Below are 18642 nucleotides of genomic sequence, written 5' to 3' on the forward strand. Positions count from 1 at the left end.
TATTACTTGAAAGATTCAAATTTACCGCGAAAAATAAGTTAACACCCGTGCAAACATCTGGCAACGCCGCGACGCTTGAAAATTCGCGCCATCTGTCGTCTCTTAACGGTCGCGCCGTCGCGCGGCAGTTGCCAGTTGGGGTTTTTTTTGTCGGGGAGAGGGGGAGAGAAAGAGAGAGAGAGAGAGAGAGAGAAAGACAGAGAGAGGGAGAGAGAGAGAGAGAGAGAGTGAAGGGCTCTGTTTTTACGGGAAGAGCTGAGCTGGCCTCAGTCGCTTTCTGTGGCTCCAAGTGTTGGTGTCGTGCCTTGAAGCGCGTCTCTCTCTTGTCCCATCCATCTCTCTCGTTCTCTCTCCGAGTTACATTATATGCATACAGAAAACAACGAGAAATAAAGGAGGAGCGTCGTCGTTGTGTACGTATGCGTGACGTAGAGACAGGTGAAAATGCAGTCGCGCTGAACTATCCGGGGGACACAAACAGTTGCGCTGACTTCTAACCTCGCCTCGTCGACATTAACAGCAATTTAGAGCATAGCTACGCGTGGACAAGAAAGAGGCAGCGGCAGGCAGGCACAGTCGCACGCTCGCAAGAGAGATAGGTTCGAAAGGTATCTATAGTGTCTGTGTGAGAAGTGAGTGCAGCGAGAGAGGAGGACAAGAGTATAAGTCTTTGTCTAAGCCGCCGTTGTGTGGATCTTCCTGTGGCTACTTCGTCGGCCCGAGCTGGTGCCGCTGCGGACCGACGACGATTTACCACCAACACCTCGGCATGATCAACATGGAGACCGACAAGATGCCCGAGGAGGAGTGTCGAGCTCCCAATATGCAGGTTGGTAACCGACTTGCTTCATAAACGCTTTTACTCTTACGTGTAGGTATAATTTGTACTTTCGCGTCAGATTCTGAGATATATGTGTATATATATATATATATATATATGTATATATATATGTACATATATACACACACATATATGCCGTTGGGCTCTCTGTAGGTGTGCGTGCATGTGTGCTGCTTGGCAGGATGTGGGGTTATAAATGAAAAATGGGTTTTCCATGCGATGGGTTTCTATTCTAGAGCAACAATTACATAGCTCCTGAAATAATTACTAGCTTGGGATTTAGAGATTAATCTTTAACAAACAAGTATGACTAGGACATGCAGCATGTAGTTAGTGTTATCAGTTATTGTACAGCAGTGTTTAATGACATCTAACACTGAGTTATCATTTATTTTGAAAGTTTCATTTACTGGCACAATGGGGACAGTAATCAACAATATTGCTTATTAGGAATAATTTCAATTGAACTTCATTCAGTAATTCTTAAATTTAATACAATTTTCAATAAGTTACTTCAGTTACAACAGGTCTTGCATCAACTGTACTATTTGCTTCTAACATCTATGTATTAACATAGCTATGTTCATTAAGTGTTGATTCACCTAACTACTCAATTCTTTATTTAATTTCAACTGAATCAAAAAAGACCTCTAGCTAAATTTCTTTATTCTGAGACTTTTTGGGTCATTCATTGTCTGGCTGCATTCTACTTTGCCATTCAATCTAAATAATGAACATTCCAAGCTGGCTGAGTAAACATTAATCAATAATCAAGCTGTGTATGGTAGAAGCTAACTGCAGTAATGTATATAAATTCCTTCACATATGTGTGATGTGTCTAAGTTTACTCAAAGTATGAAATGTCTATTTTTACATTCAATATTTACCTTTCCTCATTTCAGTCTAGATAGAAAATTTTCTCTAAATCTACATAGCTCAGCATAAATTCATAATTGAAGTAATCGTTTTTCTCTGGAATTTTCGTCTACGAAAGAAAGAGAGAGAGAAAGAGAGAGAGAGAGAGAGAGAGAGCAATCAAATATACATTTGAGCAATTAAAAAGCCAAACTAGCGCACATGGCACGAGGATCATCATCGTCGTGGCCGTATGGCCGCCATCTTGAGTTCTCTACACACTCAGGCGTCTTTCGAAAGCACCAAAGGCCTTTTTCTTTTTCACAGGCGAGTTTCATTCAAGCATCTCTGGATTTTTCATTTTATTCTCTCTCTTCTGTAGCGTCTAGGGCACCGGAAAGACTCGTTTTGTCTCGGTTTGCCTCTTCCGAAAGTGAAAGAGAGGGAAGCTTTAGGCAACGAATTGACCGTTTTATTTTTATTATACTTATTTTTCACACAAGTATTTTCTCTATGATGCTATGCAAAATTTTTGAATCCGTTAATTATATATTTCTCTTTAAAACGTTTCTGTCGTAAATTAAAAAAAATAGCTTTAGGACAATTTTTTCCATTTGTGAATGCCTGCAGTAAAATAACGGAACACTCCTCCTTGATTTATTTTCTAATTTTTTCTGCCCGCTACCTAACCTCCAATTTGTTGGTGAAGAGCATACTGAATGGTCATCGTTTTACGCAACAGTTGATGATAAAAATGACGTGTACGGTTTCGTATTTAAAAATAAAGCGACGATGAGAACACGTGTTAATTGGGTTGATAAGAGCTTGAGAGCAGAGTTTGTAAGATGAATGAAGAGTAGAGAACTCGATTCGAATTACTGCTCTTGAATTTTTGCAGTACTTATTTATGCAAATTTATACAATTTTAAATATTATAAAAATAAAATTGCTTTTGTTTCGAGTTTAAAGGAATATCATTTTTATGCATTGGAAATAATGGTGCATGGAACATTACTTTTTGTATTGCCACAGTAATGTTTTCTCGTCGTCCCTTTGTTCGAAAAATGAAAAAGAAAAATTATGTTGAGCGGGATCTCGCAAGAATAAATTTGTCCGTTCTTTGCACGAGAAAACGTTCGCAAAGTATTCCACTGTTGATCAATCTTAAACCCATCCCACCTAGTTTCTAGCCAACTACACGTGGCAAATTATTTTACGTTCTGATAATTTGACCGATGAATACATGTACGCATCTTTAAGAAACAAAAGGCAGCGTTATCTCGATGGCTATTTTTCAGAGCGCGTCAAATGGAATTGTTTTCTCGCGCGAGGAGAAAGCGAATTCGTAGTTAACGCGCCCGTTTCTTATTCAGCGCTTATTGTACTTGTAATTGTCCTTGAATTTTATTGCACGTAACGTATCGTCGTTTTTTTTCACCTTAACGAGGTACACTCAATCGATATGCCGAGGCTGAGAAAACATCGCAACAAAAAAGAAAGAAAACGACTGTTGTCTTTTCGCCATGGCTCATTTGTATTTGCAGTTCAAAGGTGAACGACTCGTGAAAAGCCCAACCACTACTAGCACGTGATTGCTAAATTTAGATCTAAAGGAAAACGTCGATAACTGCTACTCCACGTCGTCAACGCCACTTTCAGAAGAAAAAAAGAGCTCTTTTTTTTTTTTTTTTGTTCCGGCGATCGTTCAATAAACTCTCGAGAAAGAGAGCCACGTAATTGGAAAAAAAAGTAGCGAGCAAGCTCGAGCGTGAATCATTCCATTCCTCGCACGTAGACTCTTCACACATCAGCACGGCGTGTTTTGAATGTAGCGAATCGCGCGCGAGCGAGGGGGATGATGACGAAAGTCTCTGCGCGCGCTATCGATTTCGCCTAGTTTTCCCGAGGTGGCGCGTGGCTTGTTGGCCCACTTTTTCCAAGGGACGCCGCTGTGACGTCTTGCGCAGCGGAATTCCATTTCCGAGGCATCTCTCGCACGGCAGCAGGTTTTTTCGGCTTCGATTACAAGTCGGCGTTGCATAATAGGTCGTCGACTCGCGTTCTTCGCGAGGCTCGTAAGGTTTCCGCCAAGAATCTCTTCGCTCCTCAAAGAAGAGTCGACGTGCGCAACGGCAGGCCTCGCCAATCGATGGCAGGGGTCCAATTAGTCGGCGGATTCCAAAAGCAAGTGGATCATCGGTCCGCCAGGCTGTAAAACTTGCAAACGGAGTCGCACGGCGGACGGGCCGCTGCTGCGTCGTAATGCGGCGCGGCGAACTTTCACCTGACCCGAGCCGTGCCTAGAATGAGAGCCGAGCGAGGATCGGCGGAGGCTTGATCTCTCCGCGGTTGCAGCTCCGCGTTGCTGCCGGCTTCGCTTTATAACCCGCGGGTCTTGCGAAACGACCGTCGTTCCCGCGGCGTCATCGATTCGCAACGGTCTTACGCATACACGCGAGCGATTCGCCAATCGACGTCTGTCCGCGCGCTCGGCGTCGAAGCGAGAGTGCCCGACCAGATCCGTGCCTTGTTTTTTATTTCCGCGCGCGCGTAAGACGTTTCAGAATTTTTCGAAGTAGAAAAGAAAAAGTATATATATCCGTACGTACACACTGACGTCACGCGCACGCGTGCGCGGTTGCGTCGATCGTCGGCAAGGAGCGATTTTCCCGAACAATGCGTGTCCCTCGACACAACTAACGAGACGCGAGCGCACGCTCGGTTCGCCCAAGGACACCCGCACGATCGAGCCTTAATATAGAGTGGCTACGCGTGTGCGCGCAGTCGATTGATTCAAAAAAAACGTCGACTTTCTTCTCGGATGAACGTACACTGGCGCGCGCGCGCACAAAGGAAGAGCAACCCGCGTGTTTATCTTTCTTCTCTCTCTCTCTCTCTCTCTTTTCGACAGCGGAACAAGTAGGTCAGAGTCCTTCGTCGTTTATCAGCGGGGCAGCGAGGGAGAGAAGCCGCCCGCGCCGTTGATTCGCCGCGGAGACAAAGGCGAGTCGCGAACGTCTTGAGAGCGACCGGTTTGGTCGATTCGAAGGTCTCTCGACCGGTCGCCAAGGCACGCATCCCTCCGACGGGTCGCGATGCTCCGTCACTCAGCGACTCGCCCAATAGACGCGCGCAATGATTTTTCTCTCTCGATATGATTTGAATCGGCGCACGCGAAAGGGCCTTGGGAGCCGTCCGAGGTCAGCCGGCTGCGCGCCTGTCGCTGCCTGCCTTCGAAAAGGCTTCGCTTTATTGTTAACTGTCCGCGCGACGCCGATTATTGTCCGGCGCACCGAGCTGTCGTCGAGCATTTTTCTTCTCCTGATGCTAATTTGCGCGCGAGCGCGTCTCTCTGCATTTAATTGACGGCAATGAATAAACATCCTCCGATATTTTCATTAGCGCGCGATGCTGACGCGATGACGCTCGGTTTACCGTTAGATTTTCATTTTGCCAATGTTACGTTTTAGCGTGTTTACGAACGTCGATACCGGAGGTATTCAAAAGTTCCGTCCGAAGACCTGCGAGAGCCTTCTAATTATATCTTAGCTAGCGTTAATGTCGCGGAGAATTGACATTACAGCTATTTCCTTCTCCTGCTTCTGTCTTGTACGCTGCGCGTGTAACACCGAGTCCAAGACAGCATGGGACATATAAGAAAGTTGACTAACTACTGCGAGTGGTGAGAAGCAACAGGAGCCGAACTTTCAGTCAATGAAAATCCTGAAAATGATTCACACTGAAGTCGCGTTTGAAAAGCCACCAAATCCCGTGACGATCATCCATACAAAGTGCGAAGCATCAATCTCGTACGAAACACGTAATTTTTACAGGAACAATTATCGGGCGCAAAAACTCGCGAGTCTATGATTGTCGCATTCGTACTTTCTCACGAGACAATGAGCGGCGTATCTGGAAAGGAAGCACTTCCGAGAGAGAGAGAGAGAGAGAGAGAGAGAGAGAGAGAGAGAGAGAGAGAGAGAGAGAGAGAGAGAGAGAACTTTCACGTTTCACAATGATGCTCCAGATGACTTCCTTGTAATTGTGCAACCGCTGCGTTCGCGCGTTAGACATTTATTGTCGCGGAGCGAGGGACGACGAACTGCTATCGCATTGACGCACACGCGTGAGAGATCGAGAGCGCCGTGCCGTCGTATCCTGAAATGTCGCCATGCCGCCTTATACACGCTGTTTTTAGGGATGGTAATTAGTGCCGCCGAAAGATTGTGCTTTGCATTTTTAACGAGATTCGGATTTTTACAAAGGATTTTGCGTTTTACGGCAAGAATTATTGTTCGAGCGAACGCTAACGTTATTTTCAGCTACAGTTACGAAATTGAAAAGTTTCGTAATGTCCATTCCACCGATAGTTGAAATTCTCTAGTGTCTCTAAAAGTTCATCAACCTAACGACCCCAAGTTCATTTGCCAATTCAAATAGACCTTCGAAAAAAAGAACGGCCGTTTTCACCGTTCGAACTTTGATAAAACCCAAAGATTTTAACGACTTCTGAAAGCATTTAAAATATTCAACACCTCTTCAAGACACTTAAATGGGTTGGCTAAATGACATGCATTCTGCGTGTCATATCCGCCGCCACACAACGCGCGCAGCGTAATTTTCGAGATGCTCGCACAACGAACTGTCTTGATGACTCATTGTCTTTTTCAAGAGCCAATGACTTTCGTGAAATATAACTACCGAGCCGAGAGACAAAACATTCTTCTTCCGCGAGACGGTCGTCGCGAGGCCCACAATGTTCATCAAGCAAACGATTGAGATTAGCGGCTTTTTCCCGCGATAATGTCCACGTGTTTTGCCTTGTCTTATCGAACAAAAGCGCGTAACTGTACAGTCAGGTTTTATCTCTTCTGTCCCCTTCTCCGTGCCGCTGGCGCTGGCCGATGGAGCGGACAACCGTTATAGCTTCGATGCTCCGTGTGCGCGCTGCCCGACAAATCGCGTACAAGTCGTTGCGCGCACAATGGGAAATTAGTATCAGTCGCGCGCGCGCACGACGCCGCCTCTGCGCCATTACGACTTTTCTCCGTTCCCCGGCGTGGTCGTCGTCGATTCCCTCGACGTTCCACGCCCCGACAGATTCTCTCGCCGCGTGGCGAGATTTCACTTCCCCTCGGAAGTTTGTCGTTGCAAGCGTATTGGAGAGCTAATCAGTTGGGAAGCTTGCGACACTGCGAAAGAAATTTCGTTGAGCGAGCTCGATGTTCACGGTGCAAAGATAGCTTTCCGAAACCGTGAGTGAAAACTGGTCCGCTTCGCGAGCGCGCGTCGCAAATTATCATCGGATCGACGTCCAGTTAGCTCCGCTTCTCGGCGGCGATTATCGAAGTCCATAATTCGAAAAGGTGCCGTCTCTTGGCGAAAAGCAACACGAGGCTCGCTCGTCAACATCGAGAAATGGAAAGTACGCGCGCGGCCGAGGAAGTCAGACAAGTGTGTGAGAAGGAGGATAGAAGGCAAGGAAAAAGAGGAACGCGGTCTCGGGCTTAGCCGCGCGAGTGGATCTGGAATTACCGTTAGGTCGCCGCGCGGACGACGAGAGAAAGAAACAAGGAGAGCCTCGAAAAATGCTCGCTCGTTAAATTGGCTTTCTTGCGCGTAACCCACTTCTCCGCTAATTGAACCGGCGAGCGGTTCTTTTTCGTCAAATCGAGCGAGGCGCGAACTCTTGCTTTCACTGCGCCGTGGTTTCGGCACCCACAACCAACGGGACGATCGCGCGCGGGTGCATGAATAATTCCCGCGGCGCTGCTCGCGAGACACGTCCCCGACCGAGGCCTAGTTCGGCCTAGTGCGTGCGCGCCAATGCTCTTCACCTCCATCTTGGCTCTCGTCCTTTCGATTCCCACCCCCTCTGCTCCTCTTGGACTTTGGCTCTAGCGTGGACTGCTTTTCGGGGCAGGCAATGGCAGTCGTTGAATTGGGCGCTCCCGCCGAAGAAACCTCACGAGTGACTTTAGAGGACGAGTGATTCTGGTTGTGGGAATTCAAGCTTGGGCGCACGCGATTCGATTGGTCGGAAATCGAACGCCTCGGCCGTTAACGGAAACTGAAGTTTACTCATCACTCGAAGGAGCAGAAAAAAATGTTGAAAAAAGAGTACCGCTACGACTCGAGGCGCCTCCCCTCGAAAAGCATAGCGAGATATAGACTACCGCATCCCATCCGTTTCACCCACATCAAATTAGGCAATTCCAGTTGCGGCAGGCTCTCCCATGCAAATTGCTCGCAAAGATTGCCAATGCTAATGGATTCCTCGTCGAGTTGGAAATGGACTTTGAAACTGGCGTCAGCGAGCGCGCGCAAGAAAGTTTTCGGCGGTGCTTCAATTAGCCGGCAGCGTTGCACTGCCACGGAGGCACTGCCGCTTTGCATTCTGCGCGCGATCTAGTAACACGCCGAAGCGCTCGCTTTTTCGCCAGCTCGTTAGCGAGCTTCGAAGGAGAACAGGCGCATCCGGCGTTGCTCGCGAGTAGTTTTCCAGGCAACACGTCCCGCTTTTTTTCCCCCTCGCGCTCCAATACTCTCAGCTCCGAGCTGAATGGCCGTTAACAGCACGCTAGTCACAAGTGGGAAGGAGAAAAAAGAGCCTCTAAGATCCGCCGAATAACAGACTTTGCGGTCGGTGAAAAATGAACAGGACTGGGTGGGGGGGGGGGGGGGGGCAAACTCTTTCCAGTCAACCTTGATTGGGGGGTTCGAAAGTACCAAGCGTCGGGTTTTAAAAGCCTTCCCATTTGGCCGCTCGCGTGGCGCGAGATTATCGACGGCAAATTAACGAGAATCGATGAGCCATCGCGAGTCCAGCTTAGACGAGAAAAAGTTCCTGCGATACGGCAACGACCCGTTCGCCGCAGTTGAGGGTGAAAGCGCGCAACCGTGCGCCCGTCGCGATACGCGATAATTGCCGGACTCGCCACGAGAGATATATCTTTACTGCGCGCTCTCGCCGGCTGACTTTCGTTGAGCGTAGTCGCGTACATCGTTGCGTCTTACCTCGCGTCGTCGCTCGATATTCGGAAGGCGCGGCTCGATCCGCGAGTCACTCGCCGTCAGGTGCAGACGGCGAGCGAGGAAATAGCCAGAGACGCGAGTGCGTCACGAGAGACGAGCGGGACACGAAGGGGCGCGCGACGCCCGGAGTTGCGCTCCGATGATAGAGCGACGAGGTCCTTTCTTGCGCGAACGCGAGACGCCCGACGGAATCGAGGGGCCTCTCGTTGCGTAAACGCACGTGGCGCAGGATGCGTCTCGGCTGGAAGGTGCGAGCCCGCACGGTCGACGCGGCCGTGTAAGCGCACATCCAGATAAGAGTCGGTCGAGGCGCTTTCTGCTTTTCTCTCTTCCGAGTGCGATCGAAGCGAGAGAGAAAGAAACTTACAAATGTTTTGCACCAACACTGCCTTATGAAAGCACACGAGCAACGCGTCGTTCGATTAATTTCAAGTTGAATTGGAATATAAAACGAAAAGAGAGAGAAAAGAATTTGGCGATTACGCCTTCCAACTTGACATGTTGGCTGATTGCACGTTGGGAATATTGCCGGTAAAACGAAGAGATTTCTTTTCATCGCGCCGAAACGGAAGCCGGCTACGGCTATTATCGATGCTTGTTCCGGCGGAGTCGCAACGAGGAACAAAGAGAGCCCACGAGGTCACAAATAGACGCTTGATTTAAAAAAAGTCGTCTTCTTTGGCAGCACTGCGATTCGCGTATCGCGTTTCATTGGCCCCGACAGACACAGCTCTGGCTCTCGAAAAAGAAGCGCGCGACGTCTGCCGTCGAACCTTCGAACTCGCAACTTCAACGTAAGCCTTGTAACACTTTCCAGCGGCGCGAGTACTAAACTTCGCGGCGACTTTGTTCGCTCCTCGCTCCACGATTTGCAATTTGTCAATTGGCCGGTGAGAAAGGGTGTCGCGCTCGATGCGTAACTCGTAGCCAAGCCTGTCGCGTGACCCAGACGTCTGCCTAACGGCGCGGGCCAGCATTTCCCTTTGCCGATCTCTCTCGCGCGTAACAATGCAACAGCGCGCGGTTTTGCGTAATGCGGGCATTGTTGCATCTCTCTCTCGCGCGCGGTGAAAGTGCCACGGGCGAATTGCACAATGTTCGATGTATCCCGTTGTCGGGATGCGCGTTGCGTAATTTTTTTTCGCGCTTGATCGAGAGATGCGAATGGAGAGCGAGCGAGGAGAAGGAGAACGGAGAGCCGTTAGTAGACTCGTCTAGTCGCGACGAGAGAGACTGGCAAAACGAGTATTAAGGAGCGGCTTTTGCAGACCCTGCGAGAAGATAAAAGCAGCAGTCGCAAAAGGTCAACAAACTTAGTTTTTTATTTTTCTTTTTTTTTCTTCAAATTAACCTCCAATTGGACCATCCTTGAATTTTCCCTCGGTAGTTTGCGGTTTTTTTTCTGCCCATTTTTAACCCATTTTTCTCAGACAACCAGGGTTAAAAAGTTAATTACGAAATCATTCGCCTGCACGTTCCGCGATAACGCTCTCGGTCGACAAATCAATTTTTTTTTTTTTGTAATCTTGGATGACGTTGATGTCGATCACCGATAACTCGATTGAATCGGTTCGACATACATTCCTTCCGAAGAAAATTTAATGTACTTGTGCTTTGCGATGGAGGATCGCTCTGGTAATCATTGTTGCGCTCGGTTCATCGCGAAAAAAAGAGGCCCGATCTCCGCAACCACTTCGCGAAAGAAAAAGAAAGAGAGAAAGAAACGCGCGGCGTTCGACCTGCAAAATCAAGTCCGCGTGGTAAAACCGTTTCCCTTTGTTCTCTGCTCCCATTTTCGTCGTGTTCCTCCTCGCGCGCAGAAAGGAAACCGTCTTCCGATTGTCCCGCGTTCCTTTTTCTTGTGTGCTTCGATCTCGTTGGAAATTTTTTTTTTTATTTTGTTCGACGAACTTATCGAGTTTTGCTGCGATACAATGCTGGGTTGAGAAATTTGCTGTCAATGAATTCTCGGGAAAATAGCTCAATGAGCTTTCTTTCGCAAGATTCGACATTTGCATGACAATCGCGATGGCTTCTTAGCGCATCCGAAATCCTGCTCCAAAAGACAACTAGAGCGAGAGCCCGCAGCGTCGCGAACGAACTCGACCGACAACCGAAATAACAATTTGTCGAGCGATTATTAAGCCGCGTTAATTTGTCGTTGCGTTAGTAGGCTGAAGAATGCGGAGCTGAGCGCGCCTCTGCGAAACGTACCGCATTGTTCGTTTGACTTCCTATACTACGTGACATTTTAATTGGAGTAAAGGCTTTCGATAAGGTACTTTTGGAACAAGCTTTTTTTCCAATTCCATGCCAAACGCGATCGATCTCTTTGCGTAAGAGGGATGAATTTTGCTTTCGGCTTTTACTTCCGAAGCGAGACTTTTCGGAGAATTGGAATAATATCGTTTTCGGAGAATGATCATGAATTATTGATGAGGTCCCTGTTTCAATATTCGAGCGAAATGGAAAAATTCATTTCGCGGAAGATTTTCTTTTTGCGCGCCAATCAATCGTTTATAACAATTGATTTGTTAGTTAAAATCAAAACGTACATTGATGCGAAATTACGTATAACTCGCGCTTTCTACACTCGGTGCCACGAGAAAAAAAAAGTTGGCATCGAAAACTCAGTTGAACACTTCCATAAAAGCGAAAACGTCTCGGGACGGCCGTAACAGTCGCGTCGGCTTTATCGATCTGCCAGCCTCGACTCATATGCTTAATACAAGCAGTAGCAGCTGCGTACATATACGACGTCCTGCCAAAAGTGTATATTATACGTGTATGCGAGGGTACGAAACTTTCTTTTTATTCTCTTTCTCTCTTTGATGGAATAAAGGTTTCGCTGAGTATTCACGAAACGATTGTACGTTCGTTGAGAAGAACGACTAGATAGCTTATCAGACGTGATTTAGAAATTGACGTTTACTCGCGGCTGTTCTCTCAATAAATTGTTTGCTTTTGCCATCCAAAGCAACAAATTATAACAATACCAAGTCAACAGAGCACTTCGCTTGTTGAAAATCACGTAAAACGAGGCAATCTCGTGCCAAATTCTCTTCTATGCCAAGAACCTTGACATCACGCCGCAAACGATAACCCATTCAAATTGTCGCCACCCCCTCCCCCCTGTCTCGTAATGATAAGCTCGTTCCGTGAATGTGAACGACGATTTCCCATTTTTAAAGGACACTGTTACAACTTTTACGGGAAGAAGAGCCGCACCCATCATTCTGCACATGTCGCGCACACATTCGTCTTATCTTTCCCTTTGATTTTTGTTCTCTCGGAGTCGTAATTTTGCTCGGCACAAACGTGTAATTCTCTCTTTATTTCTGGCGAGCTCACGACGCGCATAGTAATTGCGCGTGGAAAACCATCGAATAACGGAAGACGATAAGAAAAAAAAACCCGGTTATTTCTGATTTTTACGTCGATCGCCTGACACTGGAATTCGACAACACGCTTGTCACGTTAATTAATGAAAATGAATATCGCTTTCTGTTGCAGTACCAAATGATGACGATACTGTACGACCAATCGCAGCAGCAGGGCTGTCGGAAAAAGGACTTGTCAACGACAACCACAGCAACTCAACAGCAGCAGCCACCATCCGACATCTGCGAACAGTACGCTCACGAACGGGAGCAATGCATGAGGTTCTTCGAGAAATGGAGTGAAGGCGAGCAAGTGGAATTCGTGGAGCAACTGCTGGCACGCATGTGTCACTATCAGCATGGCCACATCAATGCCTACCTCAAGCCCATGCTCCAGCGTGACTTCATATCGCTACTGCCCAGTAAGTCGTAGGCTGGAACGAGGGAGGATAGTGACTCGTAAAGTCACGTTTGCTGATTCGTCTCCATGACGCTCTTCTCTCACATTACTTTCCTCCTTTTTACTTGACGGAACCGTCTTCCTTCTCTGCTCGATTGGAAAAGACTTTTATTTGAATTTCCCGGAAACTTGATTTTCACCAGTCAAGCGTGAAATGGTTTTTGTATTCCGTTTTTTATTTGTTCTTCCTGTAAGAATTTATCGCGGTAACAAAAAAAAAAAAGAATTACGTGTACTCAAGGTATCTCCATTTCCGATAATACATTGAAGGACATTGCTTTTTCCGTTCTGATAAAGCTTTGTCAGTTTTTTTTATAGGCAATGCGATTCTTCGAGCAGGGCAAAATTGTTAAAACCCGTGTTCGCAATATACAAAGAGCTTTTTTCACGCATCAAAACAGTTAATATTACAAGGCAGCTTTGAAAATTGTCAAACAACTTTCAGCTGCGTGAATAGCATAACTGAAAAATGAAATGTTTCAACTTTGCTTTTTGCAGAAAAAGGATTGGACCACGTAGCTGAGGCCATCCTCTCGTTTCTGGATCACGAGTCGCTTGCGGCTGCCGAGCTTGTCTGCCGAGAATGGTACAGGGTCATTAGCGAAGGGATGCTATGGAAAAAGCTGATCGAGCGCAAAGTTAGAACTGATTCCGTTTGGCGTGGACTTGCCGAAAGGAGAGGATGGTTAGTCCTTTTCTTATGACTTCCTTACGAGTAACATACTACAAAAATGCTAAGAAAAAAAAAACTAAATTCTTGAATTTCAGGATCCAGTACCTGTTCAAGCCTCGCCTAGGCGAGAATCATCCGAGCCACACGTTTTACCGCAATTTATTCCCAAAAGTGACTCGCGACATTAAAAACATTGATAATAACTGGCGCAATGGGATTTTCAATCTACAACGAATAAACTGTCGCAGCGAAAATAGCAAAGGAGTTTATTGTCTACAATATGATGATCAAAAAATCGTCTCGGGTTTACGTGATAACACAATTAAGATTTGGGATCGCAATAGTTTGCAGTGCACCAAGGTGCTAACTGGACATACTGGCTCGGTGTTGTGTTTACAATATGACGACAAAGTTATTATTTCCGGCTCGTCGGACAGCACTGTGCGCGTGTGGGATGCCGTTACTGGAGATATGGTTAATACCTTAATTCATCATTGCGAAGCTGTGCTTCATCTCAGATTCAACAATGGCATGATGGTCACTTGCTCAAAGGTGAGTTTTTTCTTTTTTAAACAATGAATGTTTAGGATGCTGTTATTTACGTCGTTAGTTTCTGCAGTGTTGTTATTTTTGCTTGAAATTAAACATTGATAGAAGTACTACGTCACTGAGCGAAGTGCGTTGAACTTCTTTAAAAATAATTTTCCATTTAGACGTCCAGATATTTTGAGATATGAAGGCTACGACGAAATTTAAAGCCTCCATCGAATTCTGAAACAATATTGATTTTTTCATTTGGCCTTTTGAAATATCAAAACATTATCTTCTATTTGTAGGATCGTTCAATAGCGGTGTGGGACATGACATCTCAAACAGAAATCCAACTACGTCGCGTTTTAGTAGGCCACCGTGCAGCGGTGAACGTAGTTGACTTCGACGAGAAGTACATTGTATCAGCAAGCGGTGACAGAACGATTAAAGTATGGAATACATCAACCTGCGAGTTTGTGCGTACTCTGAGCGGTCACAAACGTGGCATCGCTTGTCTTCAGTATCGGGATCGATTGGTTGTTAGTGGTAGTAGCGATAATACTATCAGACTCTGGGATATCGAATGCGGCAATTGTTTGCGTACACTCGAGGGACACGAGGAACTTGTCCGGTGCATTCGTTTTGACAGTAAACATATCGTCAGTGGCGCTTATGATGGGTATATAATTCAACTGTTTGCATAATTTGAAAATATATATGCGGAAGTTAACGTATTTCTTTTCTCTTTATTTTCAGAAAAATCAAAGTCTGGGACTTGGTTGGAGCATTAGATCCACGTACTCTGCCTACAAGTCTATGTTTACGCACGCTGGTGGTAAGCTCAGATTATATAACAAGAGTTAACACTACTTTACGATCATTAATTTTTTGTTATAACTTTTATTGCAGGAACATACTGGTCGCGTGTTCAGATTGCAATTCGACGAGTTCCAAATTGTATCATCTTCACACGACGACACCATACTTATATGGGATTTCCTAAACTGCAATCAAGACGGCTCAGCTAGCGACACTAGCGCTGCCTTCCGTAACAATAGTACGATCAGTGTTAATCAGTCTGATACTAGATCTCCATCTCGTAAGTATTTAGTTGTTAATCTATATATTAATGATTTATTGATAGGTTTTGAAGTAATTTTTATCTTGAGTATCTTTACACGAGTTTTCTTGAAGAGAAACAAATTTATGTAGTAAATAATGACTTAATACTCCGATAAACAAATAAATAATGACATGTTAAAAATAAACGTTACTAATAAAGATTAATTTTTTCTTTTCCAATAGCATTCGAGTGACGCATCAACACGATGATTCCTTTATTGTGATATAACTGTGAGTGTATAACATATACTTTTTATTTTCACGTTTTTTCGTGAATTTTGCAATCGCTTCATTCTGGAGCAATCGGTAATAAGGGAAACGGTAAAATTACATCCTCAATCTATTTGATTCCAGTAAAGTGGTTAACAAGTGATTTCAATGTGTTCACGATAGCATGCGCAGAGAAAAAAGAGCTACTTCGGAAGATACAGAATTCTGGACAAAGCAAGTTATCGTGATTGGAAAGTAAGCTAATGAAAAAGGACTCGGCGACGACGACCTTCATTCGTCGCTTCATGCGCGAGGGAAGAGATTAACATAAACAAACAAAATATGATCAATTGAATTTTTTTCCGAGGTCTTTGAAAGCACATGTTTTTCATCCAGATAATCTGACTTTTCATTATTATATGCTATAGAAGGAACGAAAAGAAAACAAAGTACAGAAATAGCAATGTGCATCATATACTCATCTTTACATCCCGTGGATGTAAAACGAGATATATAAGAACAATGAATCTTTTTCGTATTTTTGGCCCAATTGTGTAATCGAGATAAAAGCAAAGCTCTAAGCTCTATGTAATCGTGTTGACCACTTTTTTCCTACTACGATGGGACGAAAAAAGAATAAGAAAATAACACAAAATAAGGTAAAAAAATAAAATAAAGACAAAAGACTTACGCAACAATGGAGAAACGTTTTTAGGAAAGCTAATTAAATGAAATATTAGATGTATTATAGCAAAAGAATTTTTTATGTAATTAATTTATCGTAAGGAGACAGGAGAGTGTGATGTGACTTGTCGTTTGCTTGGAGTACTTATTTCAGTGCGTGTGTGCGGTCGTGTGCTTTAGATGTACGAATGAACAAAGAATCAAGTTTGATCATCGTGTTTTACGTTTTCAACAAGTCTTTATGAAATTTATTGCTAAACCGCCTAGCAAAGCGCCGTTCACGGTATATGTAACAAAATTTCAAGTCTATTACAAACAAAAGGGACTTTACGATTTTCTTTTCTATTTAAACAAAGTTCATATAATTTTATCGACGACGGGCTAGAGCGACGAAAACGCATTATTCAAAAAATTAATATAATTTATGTTTGCGCATTAAAGCCTTAGCTACGACGCAATGCCATTCAATGTTCAAATTATTCTTTATATTCAAAATTTGTAAATAGAATAATTATCTGCACGAGCAGTTCCGTTTGTTCCGAAAACAAGCAAATGTTTGCAAAACGTTGCACATAAATTAAATAATCTAAGAGATATGTCCAAAAAAATTTTTTGCTCAACTAAAAAGAAATCTTCATTATTTTTTGAAACATAATAGATAATTTGTAAAAAGGAAAATATACACTGTATAGTAATCAATACTCTTTGCTATTACATTGGTTGATTCAATGTTGATATTATTTCTAAAAAGAATAACATTTATGTTAGAAAAGAACAAACATGAAATGTTCAGAAACTGCAATAACTTTTAAAATGAATTTTCTTTTTATTTGATTAATTTTGAAATTGATAAAGTTATACCTCATTTTTTATAAAATATATTTTTTATTATAAGGAGCATTTTCTATTAAATTTTATTTAAATGTAGGTTACATTATCAAAATAAGATTGCTCATTCGCTGTAATGTAATCAAGTTTCTTGCAAACTGGATAGCAGTTGGATTTTTCGTTTTCTAAATTTTCCAATGAAAGAGCAATTTAGTATTGATGGCGTATTACCTAAAAAATTGTATGAGTGTGTAAATACTTTATGAATTCCTTGTTTGTTGTCATAAGGGATATGCATAATAACGATTAATTCTCGTAGATTTAACGAAATAGAAAAAAAAAACAGACTGAAAAAAATTAATTCGTAACCGATGTGCGTGTGTTTATTTTGTTTATAAACTCTCGATGTATCTTAATTTTTGAGTAGAATTATATTTTAAGCAAAATGTATCATTGTTTCTGGTAAAATTTAGTGTAATAAATAATAAATTAGATAATCAATTAAGAACGCAAACTTGAAATGTCAGTATATCGTGCTCCTTATTAGGCGAAATAATAATTATAAACATTGAGATTTCAACTCCTCAACATGTCGAATATTTAAAAATTTGAATCAAATAGATTTAACTTAAAATTACAGATCGTCATTCGGTGTTGCCTTGTCTACATATGCGCTTTAAGTAGAAGACTATATATTAAAATTATTATTAAGTATAGAGGGAAAATTAACTTAAATAAAATCAATATAAATATATCTGTCAGCCATCAAAACTTTATACAATTTTGATAACTAACACGCATTAAGAATATTATTTTATGACTTGACCTTTAATTATATTTTTTGTAAGAAATGGTTCCTTTCTTGATAATTGCAATTACCACTTGAATAGTTTAACTTGAGGTGTTAGTGGACAAGGCATGTGTGTTATTTTTAAATTATTCCATTATAAATGTTACAAAAACAAAGTTTTGAAATGGAATATTTAATGAACGATGATTGGCTTTCAATATTCATCTGTGTATTATTCAAAATTAAAGTTGTGAATTTTAAGCAAACTAGCCGGCAAGCTTCATTGCGAGAACGTTGTCACAACCGTTTTTGCCAAACCTGCCAACCAAACGGCGTACAACGTTTCTACGACGAATAGTATATGATCACCGCAACGCAATCGAGGCATTGATCAAATGAATCGACTTTGAACAGTAATTAAAACTTTTATATAGAGCGGAAAATCTTCACATTATCAATGTCTAGATTACGTATAAACAACGGTTTTCCTATTGCTTCTATCGTAAACTAAAAAACATGATTTTTATTACTTTAACAACGGAAAAACTGAAAAATGATAGAAACAGAAGAAACTTGTTTATTTTTTTGCGTGTAATTGCAATTAGCAGTCCGCTTTCAAAGTTAAAAATTGTAATTATTCAATAATATTCTGAGACTAATATTTATTGGTGCTAGGTAAACCAATCGGCAACTTGACGAAATAACGTTGGGATACCGTTGGCAGCCAATAAAGACGAACGTTTTACCAGTTGAGACATTGTTACCACCACGATTATTAATTGATTATATTTATAATTGTTTGGCTGTCTGATTAACAGGTTTGACAATTACAGCTTTTCTGCTGTGTGTGGGTGTGAATATTAAGAAAGTGGATTGGTTTGGTAATTTAATAGACAAGATATAAATTATAAAATAGTATGATATCAGTCTAAAAGAATTTATTGTATGATGTCGTTTATTCACGTTGTATTTTGAAATTCATCACCTTCAATTTTTATTCAAATGTAAAGCAAATATATGTTTATAAATCAGGATACTTATTAAAGATAATACTTCTCAATTACCAATTACAACTTTATTGAAAAATCTCGCACATTAACACGTTGACTGCTACATGACTTAATATGAGTTATGATTTTTATTCATCAGGTGCTACATGATCTATAGTAAATTTAAAAAACAAAATCGTTTTCTCAACTCTCACCAATTATTAAATGTTTTATCCTGCCGTTT

The 18642-nt window shown here is 42.9% G+C and overlaps 1 protein-coding gene across 1 annotated transcript; it reads left to right on the forward strand.

Annotated features, from left to right (window-relative positions):
* The first annotated feature begins 235 nt into the window (after positions 1-235).
* Positions 236-18443, forward strand: LOC131669540 (beta-TrCP). The gene is made up of 9 exons (XM_058944480.1): positions 236-829; positions 12245-12533; positions 13070-13256; positions 13340-13796; positions 14081-14454; positions 14532-14610; positions 14685-14874; positions 15081-15128; positions 15252-18443. Exons 1-8 carry the CDS (start codon positions 770-772, stop codon positions 15089-15091), a joined length of 1647 nt encoding a protein of 548 aa, XP_058800463.1. The 5' UTR covers positions 236-769; the 3' UTR covers positions 15092-15128; positions 15252-18443.
* The last annotated feature ends 199 nt before the right edge of the window (positions 18444-18642 follow it).

This window comes from Phymastichus coffea, unplaced genomic scaffold (assembly GCF_024137745.1).
Source record: "Phymastichus coffea isolate CEN01 unplaced genomic scaffold, Cenicafe_Pcof_1.1 PCOF00094, whole genome shotgun sequence".
Classification (NCBI taxonomy): domain Eukaryota; kingdom Metazoa; phylum Arthropoda; class Insecta; order Hymenoptera; family Eulophidae; genus Phymastichus; species Phymastichus coffea.